This window comes from Trichechus manatus, unplaced genomic scaffold (assembly GCF_000243295.1).
Source record: "Trichechus manatus latirostris isolate Lorelei unplaced genomic scaffold, TriManLat1.0 scaffold00202, whole genome shotgun sequence".
Classification (NCBI taxonomy): Eukaryota; Metazoa; Chordata; class Mammalia; order Sirenia; family Trichechidae; genus Trichechus; species Trichechus manatus.
Window position 1 is genome coordinate 2505563 of NW_004444138.1, and position 18506 is coordinate 2524068.

The 18506-nt window shown below is 42.9% G+C and overlaps 1 protein-coding gene across 1 annotated transcript in view; it reads left to right on the top strand.

Annotated features, from left to right (window-relative positions):
- Positions 1 to 18506, top strand: part of PCP4 (Purkinje cell protein 4) — an 86236-nt gene that overhangs the window by 22963 nt on the left and 44767 nt on the right. Inside the window, exon 2 of the mRNA XM_023742141.1 lies at positions 17735 to 17786. Coding sequence (XP_023597909.1) covers positions 17735 to 17786 — 52 coding nt within the window. The remainder of the gene's footprint in view (positions 1 to 17734; positions 17787 to 18506) is intronic.

The window sequence follows — 18506 nt, forward strand, 5'->3', positions numbered from 1 at the left end:
TTTATTAATTGTAGATTTGTTCGTTTCATTCTACTTTTTTGTTTTATTTGGTTATGTCTGAGCAGGTGGGCTGTGCATTCTTTGTTATTTGCTCCTTGTGGGCAGAATACTTTTCACCTCCTTGTGCAATGGACAGCGCCAGTTGCTCAGTTATGGTGCAGCAGGCAGGTCTAGCTGAAGGAGAGGGTCTAGGATGAGTTGTTTGTGGCACATTCTGGGGCTGACAGGGTAGGCTGGGGGTCAGTGTAGGGCAGGTTCTGGTAGGCCGTGCCTGTGCTGCTCAGGGGTATGAAGTTCAGCGCATGGTACAGATAGGCAGGAGGGAGGGAGGGAGGAGGTTATGATGTGTGGAGCTAAGATGGGTGCGTGAAAGAAGAGAGAAAGGAGAGAGAAACAGGTGCCAAAAAAACAAAACTAGAAGGTGCTGAAGGATCTTGCCGCTGGAGTGTAGAGACAAGAAACCACAAAATAAAGAAAAACAAAAAGGAAAAGAGAAAATAAATAAATAAAAATTAAAAAAAAAAAAAAGAAATGCCACCAGAGATCCCACCGGTGACCAGGAAAGTGGCTCTCAGGCCTCAGGGCACAGCTCGTGTAGAAGGGGCAGAGATGGCACATAGTGCCAGGTATTCAGGAGACAGGAAAAGAAGGAATGCAGAGAGACGTGAGAAATTGAAAAATGAAGAGAAAGGAAAATCGAAAAGAAAAAAATAATAAAAAGAAAGACCCCCAGGGATCCCACTGGAGCAGCTATGCAGACTGGGGAAGTGGCTTCCAAGCCGCACAGTACAGCCTGGCTAGAAGGGGCTCCCCAGCCGCAAAAAGAAAAAGAAAACAGACAAAACAAAAAGGCCCCAGGGATCCCACCAGCTTGGTGATGGGGACCAGGGAGGCAGTTCCCCAGCCCAGCAGCGCTTCACAGCCTATCAACAAGAAGCAAAGATGGCACAAGGAGCCAGGTGTTCGAGAGAAAGGAGTTGGAGGAGGTGAGTGAGAGGCAGGGAAGAAACCAAAAGAAGCTGAAAAAAACAACATCAGCAACAAAGAAATGACACGGAAGGAGCCAGCCAGTGTGAGTGAGGTGAATCCAAGCAGCATGGAGGGGGCGCCTCCTGGGCCTTGGTCACTCAGCCTTCTGGGAGGTGGCTGATTGGTCTGCTGGAAAGCATGGGATAGGCCTGCTGGGAAGTGGTGAGGCAGAGCAGGGGCAAGAAGGGTCGGAGGTGGGAAAGCTGGTTACCAGGTACTCTGTCTCCTGCTGGGAGCTCCGTGAAGCTGCTTTCTCATATTCCCTGTCCACTGATCTCCAATAGAAGTCTAAGATGGAGTATCCATGCTGTGTTAGCTGATAGGGGACCTCCACTTGTATCTCTCCTAGTTCTCTGTTCTCTGTCAGTTTCTCATTCCATTCGGTGTTTGCTTGGTTGAGTTCTTTATCCCTTCATTGGATGCTTAGGGTTCCAGAATTGACATTTGTCTTTTTTTTACTTAGCTTTTTGGGTCTTTGCTGTGGAGGGACAACGTGGTACTTCTGTCTATAGCACCATGTTGGATCCACCTCTGGGCTTTTCTCGGATAATGGATTTGGCTAGTGTCTTTTCTTCTCATGGACACCTTTTTGTTCACTTAATGCAGAAGTTGAATGCAGAAGTAGACCACGATCAGCTCAACTGTAGTGGAGCAAAATGGTGTGTGCGGCCATGGGAGTGACCATTTCGCCCAGTATGGATGACTGCTTGGGGACCAACAGGGCAGATTTCCCAGGGCATGGGACATTTTCATTCTTTAGTCTTCTGCCATCCTTTGGCCTTATTTTATTTATTTATTATTGTACTTTAGATGAAGGTTTACAGAACAAACTAGCTTCTTATTAAATAATTAAGACACATATTGTTTTGTGACATTGGTTAACAACCCCACAACATGTCAACACTCTCCTCTGCTCAACCTTGGGTTCCCCATTATCCGCTTTCCTGTCCCCTCCTGCCTTCTTGTCCTTGCCCCTGGGCTGGTGTGCCCCTTTAGTCTCATTTTGTTTTATGGGCATGTCTAATCTTTGGCTGAAGGGTGATTCTCAGGAGTGACATCATTACTGAGCTAGAAGGGTGTCCGGGAGCCATACTCTCAGGGTTTCTCCAGTCTCCGTCAGGCCAATAAGTCTGGCCTTTTTTTTGTGAGTTAGAATTTTGTTCTACATTTTTCTTTTCTCTAGCTCTGTCCAGGACCCTCTGTTGTGATCACTGTCAGAGCAGTCAGTGGTGGTAGCACCATATAGTTGTACTGGACTCAGTTTGGTGGAGGCTGTGGTAGTTGTGGTCCATTAGTCCTTTGGAGGGTCCATTAGTCTTTTGTTGGAGGGACAAAATAATGGGATGCTGGTGGAAGCAAAGAAAAGAGGCTGTGTTCCCTGTGACCAGTTTCTGTAATCTGGGGAGATCGCATGTGTGTTTTCTGACCTCACGTTCGCTTCCCCAGCTGCTAAAATATAAAAGTGCCCTAAAAAAATCACATCATTCTAGGGGGGACAGGAAAGCTCTGTGTTTTCACTTTATAAATGTTGTTTAATTCCTGAAAACTGGCCAGGCTTGTTGACTTTTTTCCCCTAATCATTTGTATAAAGCGGACTTGTCCTTAAACGGGTCAGTTTACAGTCAACTATCAATTTCTGCATTTAAATGTCTCTCATTGAAAATTTTCCACTTCCTTTCTTCCTCTTGGCATCTGGCTGGCCACCCAAGTCCACCAGGAATGTGAAGAGAAAGCAAAACTTTCCTGTCCTTCTCTGCTCTGCTGAATCTGGTAACTTCTGTGTGAACTGTGAGAAGTCATAAACTTTAGGACATCTATGTCTTTGTCTGAGAGCCTATGATTGTCTATTTTTCAATCACAATGGCTGTTCTAGAGAGCATCTGGCCTTCACATCTACAACCTTTATTCTAAGGATAACTCAGATGAAGAAAAATTTCTCTCAGTGCAGTTCAGAGGCAGGAGGTGGATAATGAGATCCACATTCTTGCTTCATTTTAACACCTTACAGATCCATGGAGCCTCCAAAGACAACTGTTGTGGTTAGTTGCTGTCGTTCGAGTCAGCTCCGACTCACGGTGAGCCCATGGACAACAGAACGAAATGTTGCCCGGTCCTGTGCCATTGTCCCAATCGTCGGTATCTTTGAATCCATTGTCTTAGCTACTGTGTATTTTGAACGCCTTCCACCCTAGGGAGTTTATCTTCTAGCAGTATATTGGACAATGTTCTGTTGTGATCCACAGGGTTTTCACTGGCTAATTTTCAGAAGCAGATCACCAGGTCTTAGTCTGGAAACTCTGTGGGAACCTGTCCACCATGGATGACCCTGCTAGTATTTGAAATACTGGTGGATAGCTTCTTGCATCATAAGCAACATGCAAGCCACCCCAGTACGACAAACTGACAAAGGGTGGTGGACAGATGGCTGAAGGCACGTTAATGAATATTGCTGGGATAAGTGGGTATAGGTGTATGCTGATTCACGTGACCATTTATACAACCTCAGACTTGAGGAGAGTCACACAAATAGTCCCCCCGGTTCCTCTCACATTCCTCCCTTGGTCATCAGCCTATGCTGCTCCTGCACCTTCTCTTTCTAGAGCAAAATAGAAGCTGTGACCTGTACCAAATACGCAGAAAACATCTGCACTGGAATCAGAGGTCTAGGAAACTCCAACTGAAATCATAACCCAACAACTAACACAGGCAGAGGCTGTACATTTTGTGAACAACAATCACATATTAATTCTTTCTCTTTGGATTCTCGTACTAGCCGTGTGAGGTAGCGTTTTATATTATTTTATTCATTTTAATTCACCATGAAGAAGAAACTGAGCAGATTAAGAAGCTGAGGCTCTGAAAAGTAAATCACTTATCCGGGATCATGTGGCCATATGTAAGAGCTGCAGGTTAATCCCAGTCTTCAAGCAGCAGAGCGCAATATACTTTTTGTTCTCTCAGCTATACAACACTCCAAATACAATGGACTCGGGCATATCCCTTTAAGCCTGCTTTACCACTGCTTTGCAGTCTTATTCCTTTTTGGGACCAGATCCATGCAATGTGAGTACTTTTATCTCATTGAATTCTCACAACCCGATGAAGTAGATAGATTGTTAAACCCATTTTATAGGAGCAGAAACTGAGGCTCAGAGAAGTTATGTGACCTGCTCAGGGTCACACAGCTGCTAAGTGGCAGGGCTGGGATAACCGGGGCAGTCTGATTCCAGGACCCTCATTCTTCTTTTTCTTCTTCCTTTTAAGTCAGGTTTATTAAGGTATAATTTATATATAATAAAATCTACCCTTTTTACTTGTACAGTTTGATCCGTTGTGACACATATTTACAGTCTCATAATTGAGATATGGAATATTCTATCTCCTTAAAGAGTTCCTTTGTGTCCTTTTGTGGTCAGTTCCCTCTCTTCACCCCAACATCAGGTCCTACATCCTTCCTCATCCTACCCTAAGTCAAAATATACCCAGCCCTTGGTGCAAGGTATTGACACTGTCTTTACAATAGTATAAACACATAGGCTGCAAGTAAATAAATTAGATGTTGCAACAATTTCTAAACGGTGCTTTATGAGTAATAGCTGAAGTCTGAAAAATTTAACCAGTGACCAAGAAAGTGACGACAGCTCCTGGTTCTTGTAAGATCTCAGAAGCAGAGAGGGCACAGAAAGGGCATGAGACCTTGAGCATCTCCAAGCAGCCTCAGCCACACATTCCTTGTTGTCAAATCTATGAAATTATAGAGGATCTCACACCCAGGCCGTCACGCAACTCCTCTTTAAGTTGCAACACACCCTGCAGCTTATGAAGACACCAACTGTTAGAAATGATACGTGTGGCACAGGACGATTCTTATAAAGCAGAGACTATGTATGTGTCCACACAAAAAAAAGATGGGCAGGAGAGCTTCTGAAATATTATTATTGATTAACTCTGTCTAGTTGGATTATAGTGTTTTTTTACTTTCTTCCTCATGCTTTTATTTTCCAAAATTTTCTCAATGACCATATCCTACTTTCATAAACAGAAAACACTTTTATTTAAAAAGAAAATTGATACAAAGAGGTATGTAAGGCTTCCTGTTGCTGTTAGCAGCCGTTGAGTTGGTCCCCAGTTCATGGTGACCCCATGCACAACTGAACAAAATGCTGCCTGGTCCTGCTCCATCCCCATGATCAGTTGCGGATTGGACCAGAAAACGCTGATTTTAAAAATACGGCTGTAGGATAAAGTCTAAAGTGAATTTCTACAGAGAAATCGTGAATCTCTAAAAATAAGGGTCCTTTCATAAAGTCTGCCTAGACTATAGGGATGCTAATTATTTCTACTGCTAAAAAGGTCAGGATAAAAATGCTAGGAATAAAATATTGTATTTGGGGTGGAATTTCAGCCCACGGGTCTCTGTGAGGTGAGAATGAGGCAGTGGAAGGATTAGAAAGGTTAATGCCCTGTCGTTAAGATCCTTCCCCTTTTTTAACCAACTATCTTTTTTTCCCAACCTTTCCGGCTCAAGTTCGCTTTTAACATTAGTTTCTGCATCTTTAAGGATTAAATTAGTGGTGCTTTTAATGTTCAACTTTTGCAATTCTACTAGAGGAGTTATAGAAGACCTTAAAATATCAGTGGCAAGAAATAAATCTGTTCTCTCCTTATTATAAAACGTTGGCATGAAAGTCTCTTTTGCTCTTCAGACAAATTCAGAGACTTTGATTTGGAAGGTGCTTTAATGATGTGCTTTTGATGTTCCTCAAAAGCCACATGCCTAAGGATTGAAGTGGCCTGGACAATCATCAACAACCTGCTGGTCCACCCAGCTGTTTATCCACTGCAGTGCATAATTGCTGTGGATTTGCTCCCTCAGCCATTTAAAGTCTGATATTCCATCTCAGAGACTCACAATTCTCCATAAAACATTAAACATAATACCATAGAAACACACCTTTTTTCTTTATAAACACGGTGATCAGAAGAAAGCCACAGGACACACTCTTAGCAGGGCTGGCTGGGATAATTGGGGCATTTCTGCATCTCGATGTCTCTCCATGGAGGGCATTGATTCTGTGAAGAAGCTACACTATGGGAAAATTCATGGCCCCCGAGGCTGAGCGCGCAAAGATACGCCAAAGACTTGCAGATGTGTGCTTTTCCTCTCCTTTATGACCCCTCTGAGCTGTGTATCACGATGCTACTATTTCAGGGGAGCTGGAAACCCTGGAATCATTAGAAATGTGTAATATCAGGACAGTGCAGCACGCAAGGAAGACAGCACCACAGAGAAAAATAACTTCAGAGAAAATGCATCACCAAAGAATACATGGCATTAAGTAGCACTTGCTAACAAGAGCTTCCAAGCTACCACAAGAATGAGATGGATTTTTCTTTCCTTCCTTTGTGGAATCCCTACACCAACTTGGTAGACAGGGGCCAACAGAGGCCAGGTGTTGGGAACTGAGGGCACAATGCTAAACAGCACCATCCCTTGATGCAGGTAAGTTGTGCACTTGAGATGACTCTTCTGGGAAGCACTGTCCTGGGTGAAGCAGGGAACAGATGGGGATTGCACACCTGCCGGTGCCAGGTCCCTTACCTGGGGCCAGTAAGAGGCAGGGATTATCATCTTTCTTTCTCAGAGGGAGGAAACATTGGTTCCAATGAGGGATTTCCTTAGTGACATGCATCTTCTGGGAGCTAGTGACTCACACTCTTCCCTCAGGTTGAGGGAAGCCCCCTCGACTCCCAACCTCCCTGCTGTGAGTTGTGGTCCCTCCCCATGCCCCTGACTTAGTCATTCTTGTGGCACAGATCTTTCCTCTTCCTAGTGAGATGGTTGGCTTCTTCTCCATCTGCCCCACCAGGCTGTGAGATAACTAAAAGCAGGAATGCACTCTTCTTCTCAGGTCCCTCCAGCCTCAACCAGTGCCAGCTCCTAGAAGGCAAAAGCTGTCAGTCCAGGAACACATCACCTCCCCAGAGCGGAGTTGGGGCTGGGTCTACCAGTCTACCCACGGCCTTCACTGCACGTTGTTTTGCACATTGGTAAATGTACCTAGTTTTGATTTTCTGCTCGAGAAAATAATCTTTCATTTCTTAGCTTTGGAGAGACCAAAAGCCTTTAGCTGCAGAATTTTCTTTCTGAGGTCGTTAGTGAAAGGCTTGATACCTTGACAGTGAGTAGCCATTTGACTTCCATCAGTGATGGCTTGATGATGGAGCTGAAACATGCCTCTCTAAGCAACATCTTCTGTGGAGACACTTTGTCCTTTGTCCCTTGTGGACCCAGCTGCATGAGAGTTGTCTTCTTTCTTCCCATCTCAGAGTTACCAAAGTCAGATGCATGTATAAAGCTTTTATTCAATATTTGGTGGCAAGATGGACAAGTATACTGGGAAGATGGATAAAGGAAAAAGAAGACAGAAGAAAAATTGATGTATTTGAATTGTACTGTTGGCCAGCCAGAAGAACAAACAAATCTGTCTTAAATATAACCAGAATGCTCCTTAGAAGTGAGGATGGCAAGATTTCAGCTCGCTTACTTTGGACATGCTATCAGGAAAGACCAATTGCTAGAAAAGGACATTGTGGTTGATAAAGTAGAGGATTAACAAAAACAAGGGAAACCTTTAATGAAATGGATTGCCACAATAGCCGCAACAATAGACTCAAACAAACCAATGATCATGAAGATGGCATGGGACCTGGCAACGTTTCGTTCTGTTGTACATGAAGTCGCCATGAGTTGGAGTCGACTTCATGGCAGCTAACAACAACAACATACTAGCGAAATAAGGATGGAAGAGCAGGGTATGGGTGGGACCCTGGGGAATATGGGAGTCATCCTGGCCCTTACTGCTTCAAAAGGCTCCAGGTTCCCCAACCCTAAGTGGTGACCCTCTTGTCAAACTTTGTCTTACCAAATTAAATACCAAGCCAAGTTCTTAGAGTGAGTAAAGATTTATCCACTTACATGCTATAGGTGTAGATTCAGAAAATATTCTTGGATTGTCATTTGCACCCCAAATTTAACCAGCTGGAATTCAGTTCACATTTCATTGTCTTTGACCTTCTGTAGTGAAAAATGTCTTTTAACGGGAACTTATATTTCATCCTAAAGATGCAACAATATGTACTGGGTTGAATGATTTTTTTCCAAATAGACATGATCTGTCTGGTATTCTGAGTTAGCATTAATGAGGAAACAGGCTTTGTTAGTTTGGTTTCAAACATGACATATGAGAGGCATACCTGATTATAAGGTCAGGGGTGAGAAATTAAGAAAGATGGGATCTTCCACCCCAGTGTTCTAGAAATCATGTAATAAACACTTACAAAATGACAACGAATTCTTACCTGACAACCATGACCCAGGAGAAAGGTGTAAAGAGAGGGTTTCAATGACTGTATTAGAATAATCTTCTAAACACTTGAAACTATTCAGTTCCTCGAGTCATTTACTTGCTTTAGGGAAGCACTGGGGCAACAACATCAGAGCCAGAGGCAAAGGGAAACACCAGTAATACTGATCCTGTCTGTATTTAAAATTTTAATATTTTGTTCACCATGAATTTTGCATGAATTTTGGTTTTTAAACATGTTGCATTAAAACATAATTTATTTTGATTTTTGAGTTTTTTTGGTATCCCCTTAAATTCTGTGCCTGAGATAAATGTCTCATTCACCTTATCTGATGGTGACAACTCAAAGAACACTATGATTTTGTAATAGATTTTGCTAGAAGAATAGTGGACCAGGAAGTCATCAAGTCTCTCATTTCCAAAGGAAGCATAAGCTTTGTGATGTACATGGCCTTTGGGTTGTTTATGAGTTCAGGATGCCAGCGCATTTTCTATTCAACCTGACACTATTAATTTATATTATTATGACTGATGTTTGTATAACTCCTGGATAGAGCATAGACATGTCAGACATCTCCTAATATCCCTTCCAAGCTCAAAGTACAGGGTAAAATAGATTCAAACCTGGTTATTTACCTGAAAATTAGTATGGACTATTCAGCTAGTGGGGCATCTAATATGAAGTGATTACCCATGATTTTGCAACTTGGTTGAAAAAAAGAAGTCACCCAGACAAATCTACATGCTAATCAAACACCTCTTTGTGTTACTTCATACCCTATCAGTGGGGACACTCGTGGGCGGGCAGCTCTGCAAGGGTTCAGACAGATTTCAGGCAGGTGCAACCTGCAGAACCTCCTTACCTCCATCTCCTGCCCTGGCACTTGCTTGTGGAGCATGGAGCAGATGCTAGGAGCGTGACTTTGCACAATCCAGAACGGCTGGGGGTGAACACTCCATGGTGCAAACCTTGGACCAATGGGAAACAGGAGCTAGTGGACAAACTTGTTCCCTTCTCCCCTTGAGGCTCTGTTGTGTTGAGCTGAACAGTGTCCCCACAAAATTCATATCTACTTGAGTCTTTGCAGATGTAATTGGTTAAGACGAGGTTACACTGGATTAGGGAGGGCCCTAAGCCAGTGACTAAACCAAAAACCAAACCCATTGCTGTTGAGTTGATTCTGACTCATAGTGACCCTATAGGACAGAGTGGAACTGCCCCATATGGTTTTCAAGGAGTGCCTGGTGGATTCAAACTGCCGACCTTTTGGTTAGCAGTCATAGCTCTTAACCACTACACCACCAGGGTTTCCAATGACTGGGGTCCCTATAAAAAGAGGTAAGGACCCACAGACACACAGGGAAGTGAAGATGGAAGCAGAGATTGTAGTGACGTATCTACAAGCCAAGGAATGCCAAGGCTTGCCAGGAACCATCAGAAGCTAGGACAGGCAAGGAAGGATCCTCCCCTCAAGTCTTTAGAGGCAACATGGCCCCATCAACACCTTGATTTTGTGAGGCAATAAGTTTCTGTTGTTTTCAGCCACCCAATCTGTGGTTCTTTGTTATGGTAGCCCTAAGAGACTAACACAGATGCCCTCAAAGGCAATTCACACAATTTCTCGGAGGACAGACCCACAGGATCAGTAGCTGGCTGCTCCTAGCAGTGGCCAGCTTGATGGAACATCCTTCCATTGTCTCCTTCTCCTCCCCTGCTTCCCATCTCTTCTCCTGTGTCCTGGCATCACCCTCACTAATAAAATAGTAGCACAAACGGCCTTCACCTCAGGCCCTGCTTTCTGGGAAACCCAGACTAAGACGTATTCTGTTATTTTCATGCAGTCCTTGGTACTATAGAACTTTCAGGAAAAATGGATTAAAACATTATCCCTTTAAATACCTCTTCTGCCTTTTTATGGACACCTGGCATGTACTGGATTACAAAAAGCAGCATTTAAGGCACAAGGGCCTATCATATACCTATTCTTTATTTAGCTTCCTCTTAATTAGAGCTTTATTAAATTCTGAAATACTAACTTTTTATTAAGAAGCTCTGGTGGGCAATGGTTAAGCATTCAGCTACTAACTGAAAGGCCGGTGGTTTGAACCCACTCAGTGTCTCCATGGGAGAAAAGACCTGATGATCTGCTCCCGAAAAGTTTACACCTAGGAAATCCTATGGGTAGTTCTACTCTGTCCTATATGGTCACTGTGAGTTGGAATTGACTTGATGGCACCCAACAACATCTTTTTATTACTGAATATAACCAAGGAAGGAAATATCCTTTTCTGAGACTCAGGTGAGCCACTTGGTGAGTGTCTAAGGGTTGAGAACCCAGAGTAGTCCTCATCTGGAAGTGGTTCTGCTGAGTTCCCTCAATTGTCCTCAGTGTTCGAGTCCCTGGGTGGTGGAAACAGTTAAGGTCCTCAGGTGCCAACTGAAATGTTGGAAGTTTGAGCCCACCCAGAGGTGTCTTGGAAGAAAGGTCTGATGATCTACTTCTGAAAGATCTGCTCTGACACACACACGGTCGCCATGAATCGGAGTCGACTCGACAGCAGCTGGTTAAGTTTCTTCCCTCAGTGCTACTCAACAGTTCGATAGCATGCATGGAAGCCACCAGCTTTGTGGGAGAGAAAAAAGAGTACTTCAATACTTTTTAATTTTAAGTTCTTGTGTTGCAAACTTAGGTGGGTATTTAGCATTTCCTAACGGTGAAATGAGGTTGGTATCCAAAGAGCTGGTTTTGAGGAAAAGTTGTCTGCTCTAAAGAGCCAAGTGGTTTTATTATTTATGATTGTGAAGGTAAATCTGACGAGGAGACACTCTCCCACTGTGGACCGTCTGTCCCTTGAAGAGGTCTTTGGCGATGACAGTAAGATTGTTTTCATACATTTGAAGGGGGATGCCAGTCTGCCAGAGGAGTATAAACACAGTTGGCTTGAAAAACAGAGACTCTAATTTCAGATGGTGGAAGGGACTGTTATTCTAAACACTTAGTAGAACGTGGGAGAAAGTGCTATGCTCATGATGCCACAAGGTGTTGTGAAGAATCCCAAACAGAAACATCTTATGAAAGTGAGGTCGTTAGAGTTGGGGCATGGCTGGGAGTAGGACCTGAATAGGAACACCTGTGCTGAGTACCATCCCCAGGAGCAGACAGCAAGCATCATGGTGGTGGTCCCCTGGAAGTGGAATTGTAATAAGATCTAGTGACTCTGTTTTTGCTGTTGTTGAAATTGAGGTTGATTTTTTGCCTCTACCCCCAGGAGATAAAAACAGGCAAAAGCCCACCTATATCAACCTCTACTGTTTTTAGTGGCCATGACAATTGACTATCTAGATCTGTTGGAAAACATCCAAGCAAATTTCTCCTGATAGAAAGGTATTGAATGCCCCACTCAAGAAGCTCTCAAATACACTTGGTTTTCTAGATAACTCCAACAGAATGCTTTCCCTTCTGAGTTAACCTGGGAACTGTGTTGCATGTACTTGACCTGAGAGAACTTTTCCCACCTTCTGCATACCCAAATCTGTTAGGTTATATTGATACATAAACTGAATAACGCAATGGTGGTCTAAAATCACACAATTATTTCTGAAATTCCAGGGAAAGAGGTCAGAATTCCAGAATCTCGTATCAGCGCTTGTGCTGAAGGCAGTTATCATGCCCTTTTCCCTTAACACTTGATTTTATTTATAAGTCCAATTAGAATAGATGATACTGTTGAGACATGACTATTTCTGGTTAGCAGGTAAAAGAAGTACTCAGGATGAGGCGCTCATGATTGGGGCTTGTGGAGGAGGGATGCTGAGGTCTTCTCTCCCTTGGAGATGAGAGTGGGATGAGAACAGAAGGAGGCCTCTTCCCCAGGACCCTAACTTCTATCACTTCATGAAAAAGAATCTTTCCCTTAGTGGACTTCCGGAGAAAGACCTACATTAGTTTATTCATTTTAGCATAGCCTACTTTTGGGTTCTTATATTACTGAAACTTTACAAAAAAATCTCGCAGCTATTTTATAATTGAGCCCTTGGCTGTTGGGTTGACTTTGCTTCTTCCTGTAAGCCAAACATCCTCAAAACTCTCAGCCTATGGATCCTAATCGAGGCAACAGTAAAAATCAGTTGTCGACCCCAACTCATGGCAACCCCCTGTGTGTCAGAGTAGAACTGTGCCCCATAGGGTTTTCCATGGCTGATTTTTTGGAAGTAGATCACCAGGCCTTTCTTCCAAGGTGCCTCTGCGTAGACTTGAACTGCCAACCTTTCGGTTAGCAGCTGAATGTGTTAACCGTTTGAACCACCCAGGGACTCTTAATGAAGTCACAGTAACCTTAAAACCTGGATTTGCCTGCCTTATTAGTGTCCCCTGCTGATGGAGTTCCTCAGGAGGGATGCTACACACGATATTGAGAGACACTTAGGTACAGTAGTTAAGAGGGATAACTTTGGAGTGAGTGTCTCCGGGTTTGAATTCTGTCTCTTCCACTTCCGTGCTGTGTAATCTTGAGCAAGTTCCTCTCTGTGCTTTAGGATATAACCTGCAAAGTGAGGCTAATGAGGATAACAATAGAATAATGATAGCTCCTTAGGAATGCTGTGAGAATTAAATGCCTAGATGATCCCTGGGGAATGCTTAGGTCAGCCCCAGCTCGTGTGAACTAAGACTACCCAGACACCCAGCCCAATACAGACCCTACCTATTTATCACTGACACCTCATCTGCTGATAAAAATCATGTGTAGTGATCACTGTATACCAAACCCTTTGCTATGTAGTCGATTCTGACTCATGGTGATCCCGTGTGTGTCAGAGTAGAACTGCTCTGTACGGTTCTCTTGGCTGTAATCTTTATGGGAGCAGATCCCCAGGCCTTTCTTCCATGGTGCTGCTGGGCGAGTTAGAACTACCAACCTTTAGGTTTGTAGCTGAGCCACCCAGGGACCTTGATGCCCCCTGAGACCCCGGGAATAGACGCACTCTTGAATAGTTCTTCCCCTGCCCCCAGTCTTGCTTTAAAAAGGTTGCAAGCTCTCAGAGGATCCTGAGATGAGCGGCTTTTGGTGATTATGTCTTTTTCATCAGGATCATTTTCTGATACAAAGCACTGTCTCCTTGTGACAGCCATCAGCTTCATTCTGCCTCCATCAAAGATGACGTAGCACAATAACCCTGTCTTAGAAATCCTGAAAAAAATGACTCTTCTTCTTCCCTGTCCACATTTCATTTTGGTTTTCCTCAGGTTTCTAAAAAGTAATCTTTTCTGGATCTAGGTGTTCATTATGTTTGAAATGTGCCAACGTCTAAGGCACATAAAGACCGTGGGCATAGGGGGTGCGTCCATTTCGCATGAGAATTCCGTTTAATTTCAACTCTTAACTCAACTCTAAAACAAGATCCTTGTCTTAGTCATCCAGTGCTGCTCTAACAGAAATACCACAAGTGAATGGCTTTAATAAAGAGAAATTTATTCTCTTCCAGTCTAGTAGGTTACAAGTCCAAATTCAGGGTGACATCTCCTGGGGAAGGCTTTCTTTCTCTGTCAGCTCTGGAGGAATGTCCTTGTGATGCATCAGTCTTCCCTTGGTCTGGGAGCATCTCAGCACAGGAACCTCAGGTCCAAAGGATACGCTTTTCTCCTGGCACTGCTTTCTTGGTGGTTTGAGGTCCCCAATTCTTGGCTTGCTTCCCTTTCCTTTTATCTCTTGTAAGATAAAAGGTGGTACAGGCCATACCCTAGAGAAACTCCCTTTACATTAGATCAGGGAAGTGACCTTAGTAAGGGTGTTATACAATCCCACCCTAATCATCTTTAACATAAAATTACAATCACAAAATGGAGGTCAACCACACAATACTGGGAATCATAACCCAGCCAAATTGATACACACATTTTTGGGGGGACATAATTCAATCCATGACACCTTTTATTCCATGGAATTCAATTTATTTTCTGGGCCGTCTGTGAATTATGTGGGGAGGGGTGGAGGGCTTAAGCTCTAGGGTAGTTGAGCTGTGGACTGCTCTTGTGTCACTGGCTTGGCCCTCCACAGTGGTGGTTGGAAGATTTCCATCATTTCCATGAAGCCATCTTACCAGCTTTGTGGCTGAAAAGGGGAGACGTCAAAGTAAGGATAAGCAAGAAGAAAGGGGCACTTTCATTTGAAAATCTACTGTATGCAAGCAATGTGTTAGCTAGTTTAAATCAAGACGATATATACTACAGTTTGATTACCTTAGATAGCAATCCCTGGGTGGCCCAAATGGTTAAGTCCTTGATTACTAACCGAAAGGTTGGTGGTTCAAATCCACCCAGAGGTGTCTTGGAAGAAAGGCCTGGCAATGTGCTTCTGAAAGGTTACAGCCTTGAAAACCCTATGGAGCACAGTTCTACTCTGCACATACGGGGTCGCCATGAGTTGGAATCAACTTGAGGTCAACTGATTTGTTTTTCTGGTTTTCACTTTGGGTACTGGAGAAACACCATGACTTGAGATTTAAATGACAGTTTCTTCATGAACGATAGATGTTTGGCTAAGGACTGCAACCTTGTATATCCATATGAAAAAGGGCAGGTCATGGGTTTTGGGAATTCAAGATGCTCCAAATTAAATATGAAGAAGGGACCCATATTTATGTAACCTTCCTACCTGTCACTTTTCCATCCCCTGACCTGGGAGGGAGTCCCTAGGTGGTGCAAATGATTAATGCACTCAGCTACTAACCAAAAGGTTGGAGGTCCGAGTCCATCCAGAGGCACCTTGGAGGAAAAGCCTGGTGATCTACTTCCAAAAAATCGGTCATAGAAAACCCTATAGAGCACAGTTCCACTCTGACACGCATGCAGTTACCATGATTTGGAGTCAACTCAATGGCAACTGGTTTGGAGGCAGGGATGGTTCAGTGGTAGAATTATCACCTTCCATGCAGGAGACCCAAGTTCACAACGCACTTTATGTGTAGCCACCACCTCTCTGTTAGTGGAGGCCACTCTGTTAGTAGAGGCGTGTTTCTATAATGCTGAACAAGTTTCAGTGGAGCTTCCGCACTAAGACAGACTAGAAAGAAAGGCTTGGAGATCTACTTCTGAAAATCAGCCAATAAAAACCCTATGGAACACAATGGTCTGATCCCATTGTGCATGGGGTCACCATGAGTCTGGGGCCTCCACGAGTCTGGGGCCGATTTGATAGCAGCAAACCCAACAACGACCTGGCAGCACATTTATATTTCATGTTGACTAGGATGGGTGTGTGTGTGTGTGTGTGTGTGTGTGTGTGTGTGTGTGTGTGTGTGGTGGTGGAAGGGTGTTGGTAATAAATGGGAAACTTTACTTAGTCTCTCTCGGGTTATCAACTGCACAAGGCAATAAGTGTGCACAGGAATGGTGAACTTGGTTTACACAAGTCTTTATCATTCACCTATTTAATTACATTAAACTTGAAAGCAAGTTTCTCCCAGATGATCCATCTGTTGATAATCAAGAGTTGACTAATGATCTGGGATTTCCATGACAGTATTGAAAAAGAAAGTGAACTGATCGTTATTTTTATGATTCTGTTTTAGGCTGAAGTCCTGAAAGCCTTTATGAATTTTGAGAGGACTCTTATCCCATAGCGGGGGTCACATACAAAAAGGAGTAGTGGTTTTCTCTGTGTTCAGTGGTCTGCCTCTCTTTCTAGGATTCCATTCAGATAGTTATATAACAACAACACTCCTGCAAGAAATTGACTCCCCCACTAATTAATTGGCTAAGTAACCTTGAACAAACCACACTACCGACCAGGGCCTCATTTGCTTTCTTTACAGGAAAGTTAGAGACTTTACCGTCTCTTCATTGTTGCTAGTTGCCATCAAGTTGGCTCTGCCTCATGGCAATCTTACGTGTAACAGAAAGAAACATAGCCCAGTTCTGTGCCATCTTCATGATCATTGGTATGAGTCCATTGTTGCAACTATTGTACCAATCCACCACACTGAAGGTTTCCCTTGTTTTCACTGACCCTCTACTCTACCAAACTTGACGTTCTTTTCTAGCGATTGGTCTTTCCTGATGATGTGTGAGTTGAAGTCTCGCTATCCTCACTTCTAAGGAACATTCTGGATGTATTTCGTGTAAGAAAGATTTGTTTGTCTCTTTAAGCTTTTTTAACTCTAAGCATATTTTCTGCTAATGATCAAAAAATTGGCTGGACCAAATACTTCTCTCTCCAAGTACTAGAAGAGTTATGAACATCATTTTATGAGTTATGAACATTATATTATTTAAAGACAGTAACGGGATAAACTTTGAGGATATATGCTTGTATGTTTACATATGTAACACATTTCACACGACACACCAGAACGCTTACCTAGAGAAGCTTGCCTGAAGATTCAAGTCTAACCATAAAATTTTCATACTTCTGGTCAAACCTGGTAAAATGAAAATGCACAGGACAGGCATAAAAAAATGACAGAAAAATAACTCAGCAATAGGCGAAACTGTCAACATAAGTTTGTTTTTTCTTTTTTTAATTCAATAAACTTTACTTTTAGAAAAGATTTAGGTGTACAGAAAAATTGTGCAGAAAGTACAGAGAGTTCTTATATATCCCTTCTCTCCCCTGTATCCTGTTTCTCTCATTATTAACGTCTTGCGTTTGTGTGGTGCGTTTGTTACAATCAATGAACCAGTATTGGTACGTTATTATTAACTAAAGCCCAGAGTTGACCTTAGGGTTCACTCTTTGTGTTGTATAGTCCTGTAGGTTTTGACAAATGCATAATGTCATGTGTCCACCATGACACTACCATGTAGAATAGTTTCACTATCCTGTGGGTTTTGACAAATGCATAATGTCATGTGTCCACCATGACACTATCATGTAGAATAGTTTCACTGTCTTTTAAATGTCCTGTGCTTCACCTATTCATGAGTTTTTTAGATCATTAAAACTTATTTAAAAACAAGACATAGGCATAGTGATTGGAATGATAATACAGCCGTGTAACGTCCGTCATTGACAAATAGGATGGTTCTGGTCCCGCAATTGTGCAAACCCTTGGCCTTCGCTCTCACATTACAACAGTCTATCATCTGGTTTCCCTTGTGACTAGTGAACTGCATTAGTAGAGCAGTGAACGAGGGACAGAGTCTTTGCCACTGTACCAGCTCCTTTCTTGGGTTGAGCTCATGACTTTGGTCTCTTGAGCATCGCAATTTAACCATCTGAGTTAAAGTTACATAGAACTTGGTATAATGCAAGAGATATTTGAAACTATAAAGGAGACAAAATAATCCTGACTATATGTGGTAACAGTTTCTTTTTTCTTTCTTTTTATATGCCTTTAGCGACAAGGTTCTGGGGCAACCAACGGAAAAGACAAGACATCTGGTGAAAATGGTAAGATGACATGAATAGTCCAACTTCACTTTTCCCATATGCAGCCTTGGGTCTGCAGCAGGTGTGGATCATGCCTTCCATTCAAATCAGCTTACTATATATGTCTGTGCTTATTTTCATTCAGAATGGGTTTTAGCAATTCATAGTGAGCACCAGGGTCTGGGTTTCCAAAGAAAGCCAAGCTAGCTAAATGTGGTGCTAAGAACAATTTGTCTCCCAAAGGAGGATTCTCATTTTGGACAACATTACAATTACAATGCAAATATAGTTCTCTGCTTTCTTCATTACTGTTGGTGAGAATCATCCAAGTTGTTGTGAGGATAAAATGAGATCAAATGAGATAAGTGCTTTGAAAACTGTGAAGTGATAAACTTGTGAAAGGATTTTTAAAACTTGCTTCAGCCTTCCTGCTAATACAGGGAACAGCGCAGTTCCCAGGAGAGGGGCTGAATCAGTGAGTGTCCCTGCGAGATTGTCCACCAGCAAATCTAAATAACAATACCAACAGGACCTTCTCTCTGCTCTCCCCCACAGCCTTGAGTTGTAAGGATTATCATCATATTTTATGGATGGGGAAACTGAGATTTGAAGTGGGGGTATTGGGATGTGACCAGGAATAGGAACAGCATGGATCTTGAAGGAGATACAGTTGGGTTTAATTCCAAGACCCCCAACTTAGTGACTGTGATGGAGAGAGGAAGTGTATAATGAAAAAAAATC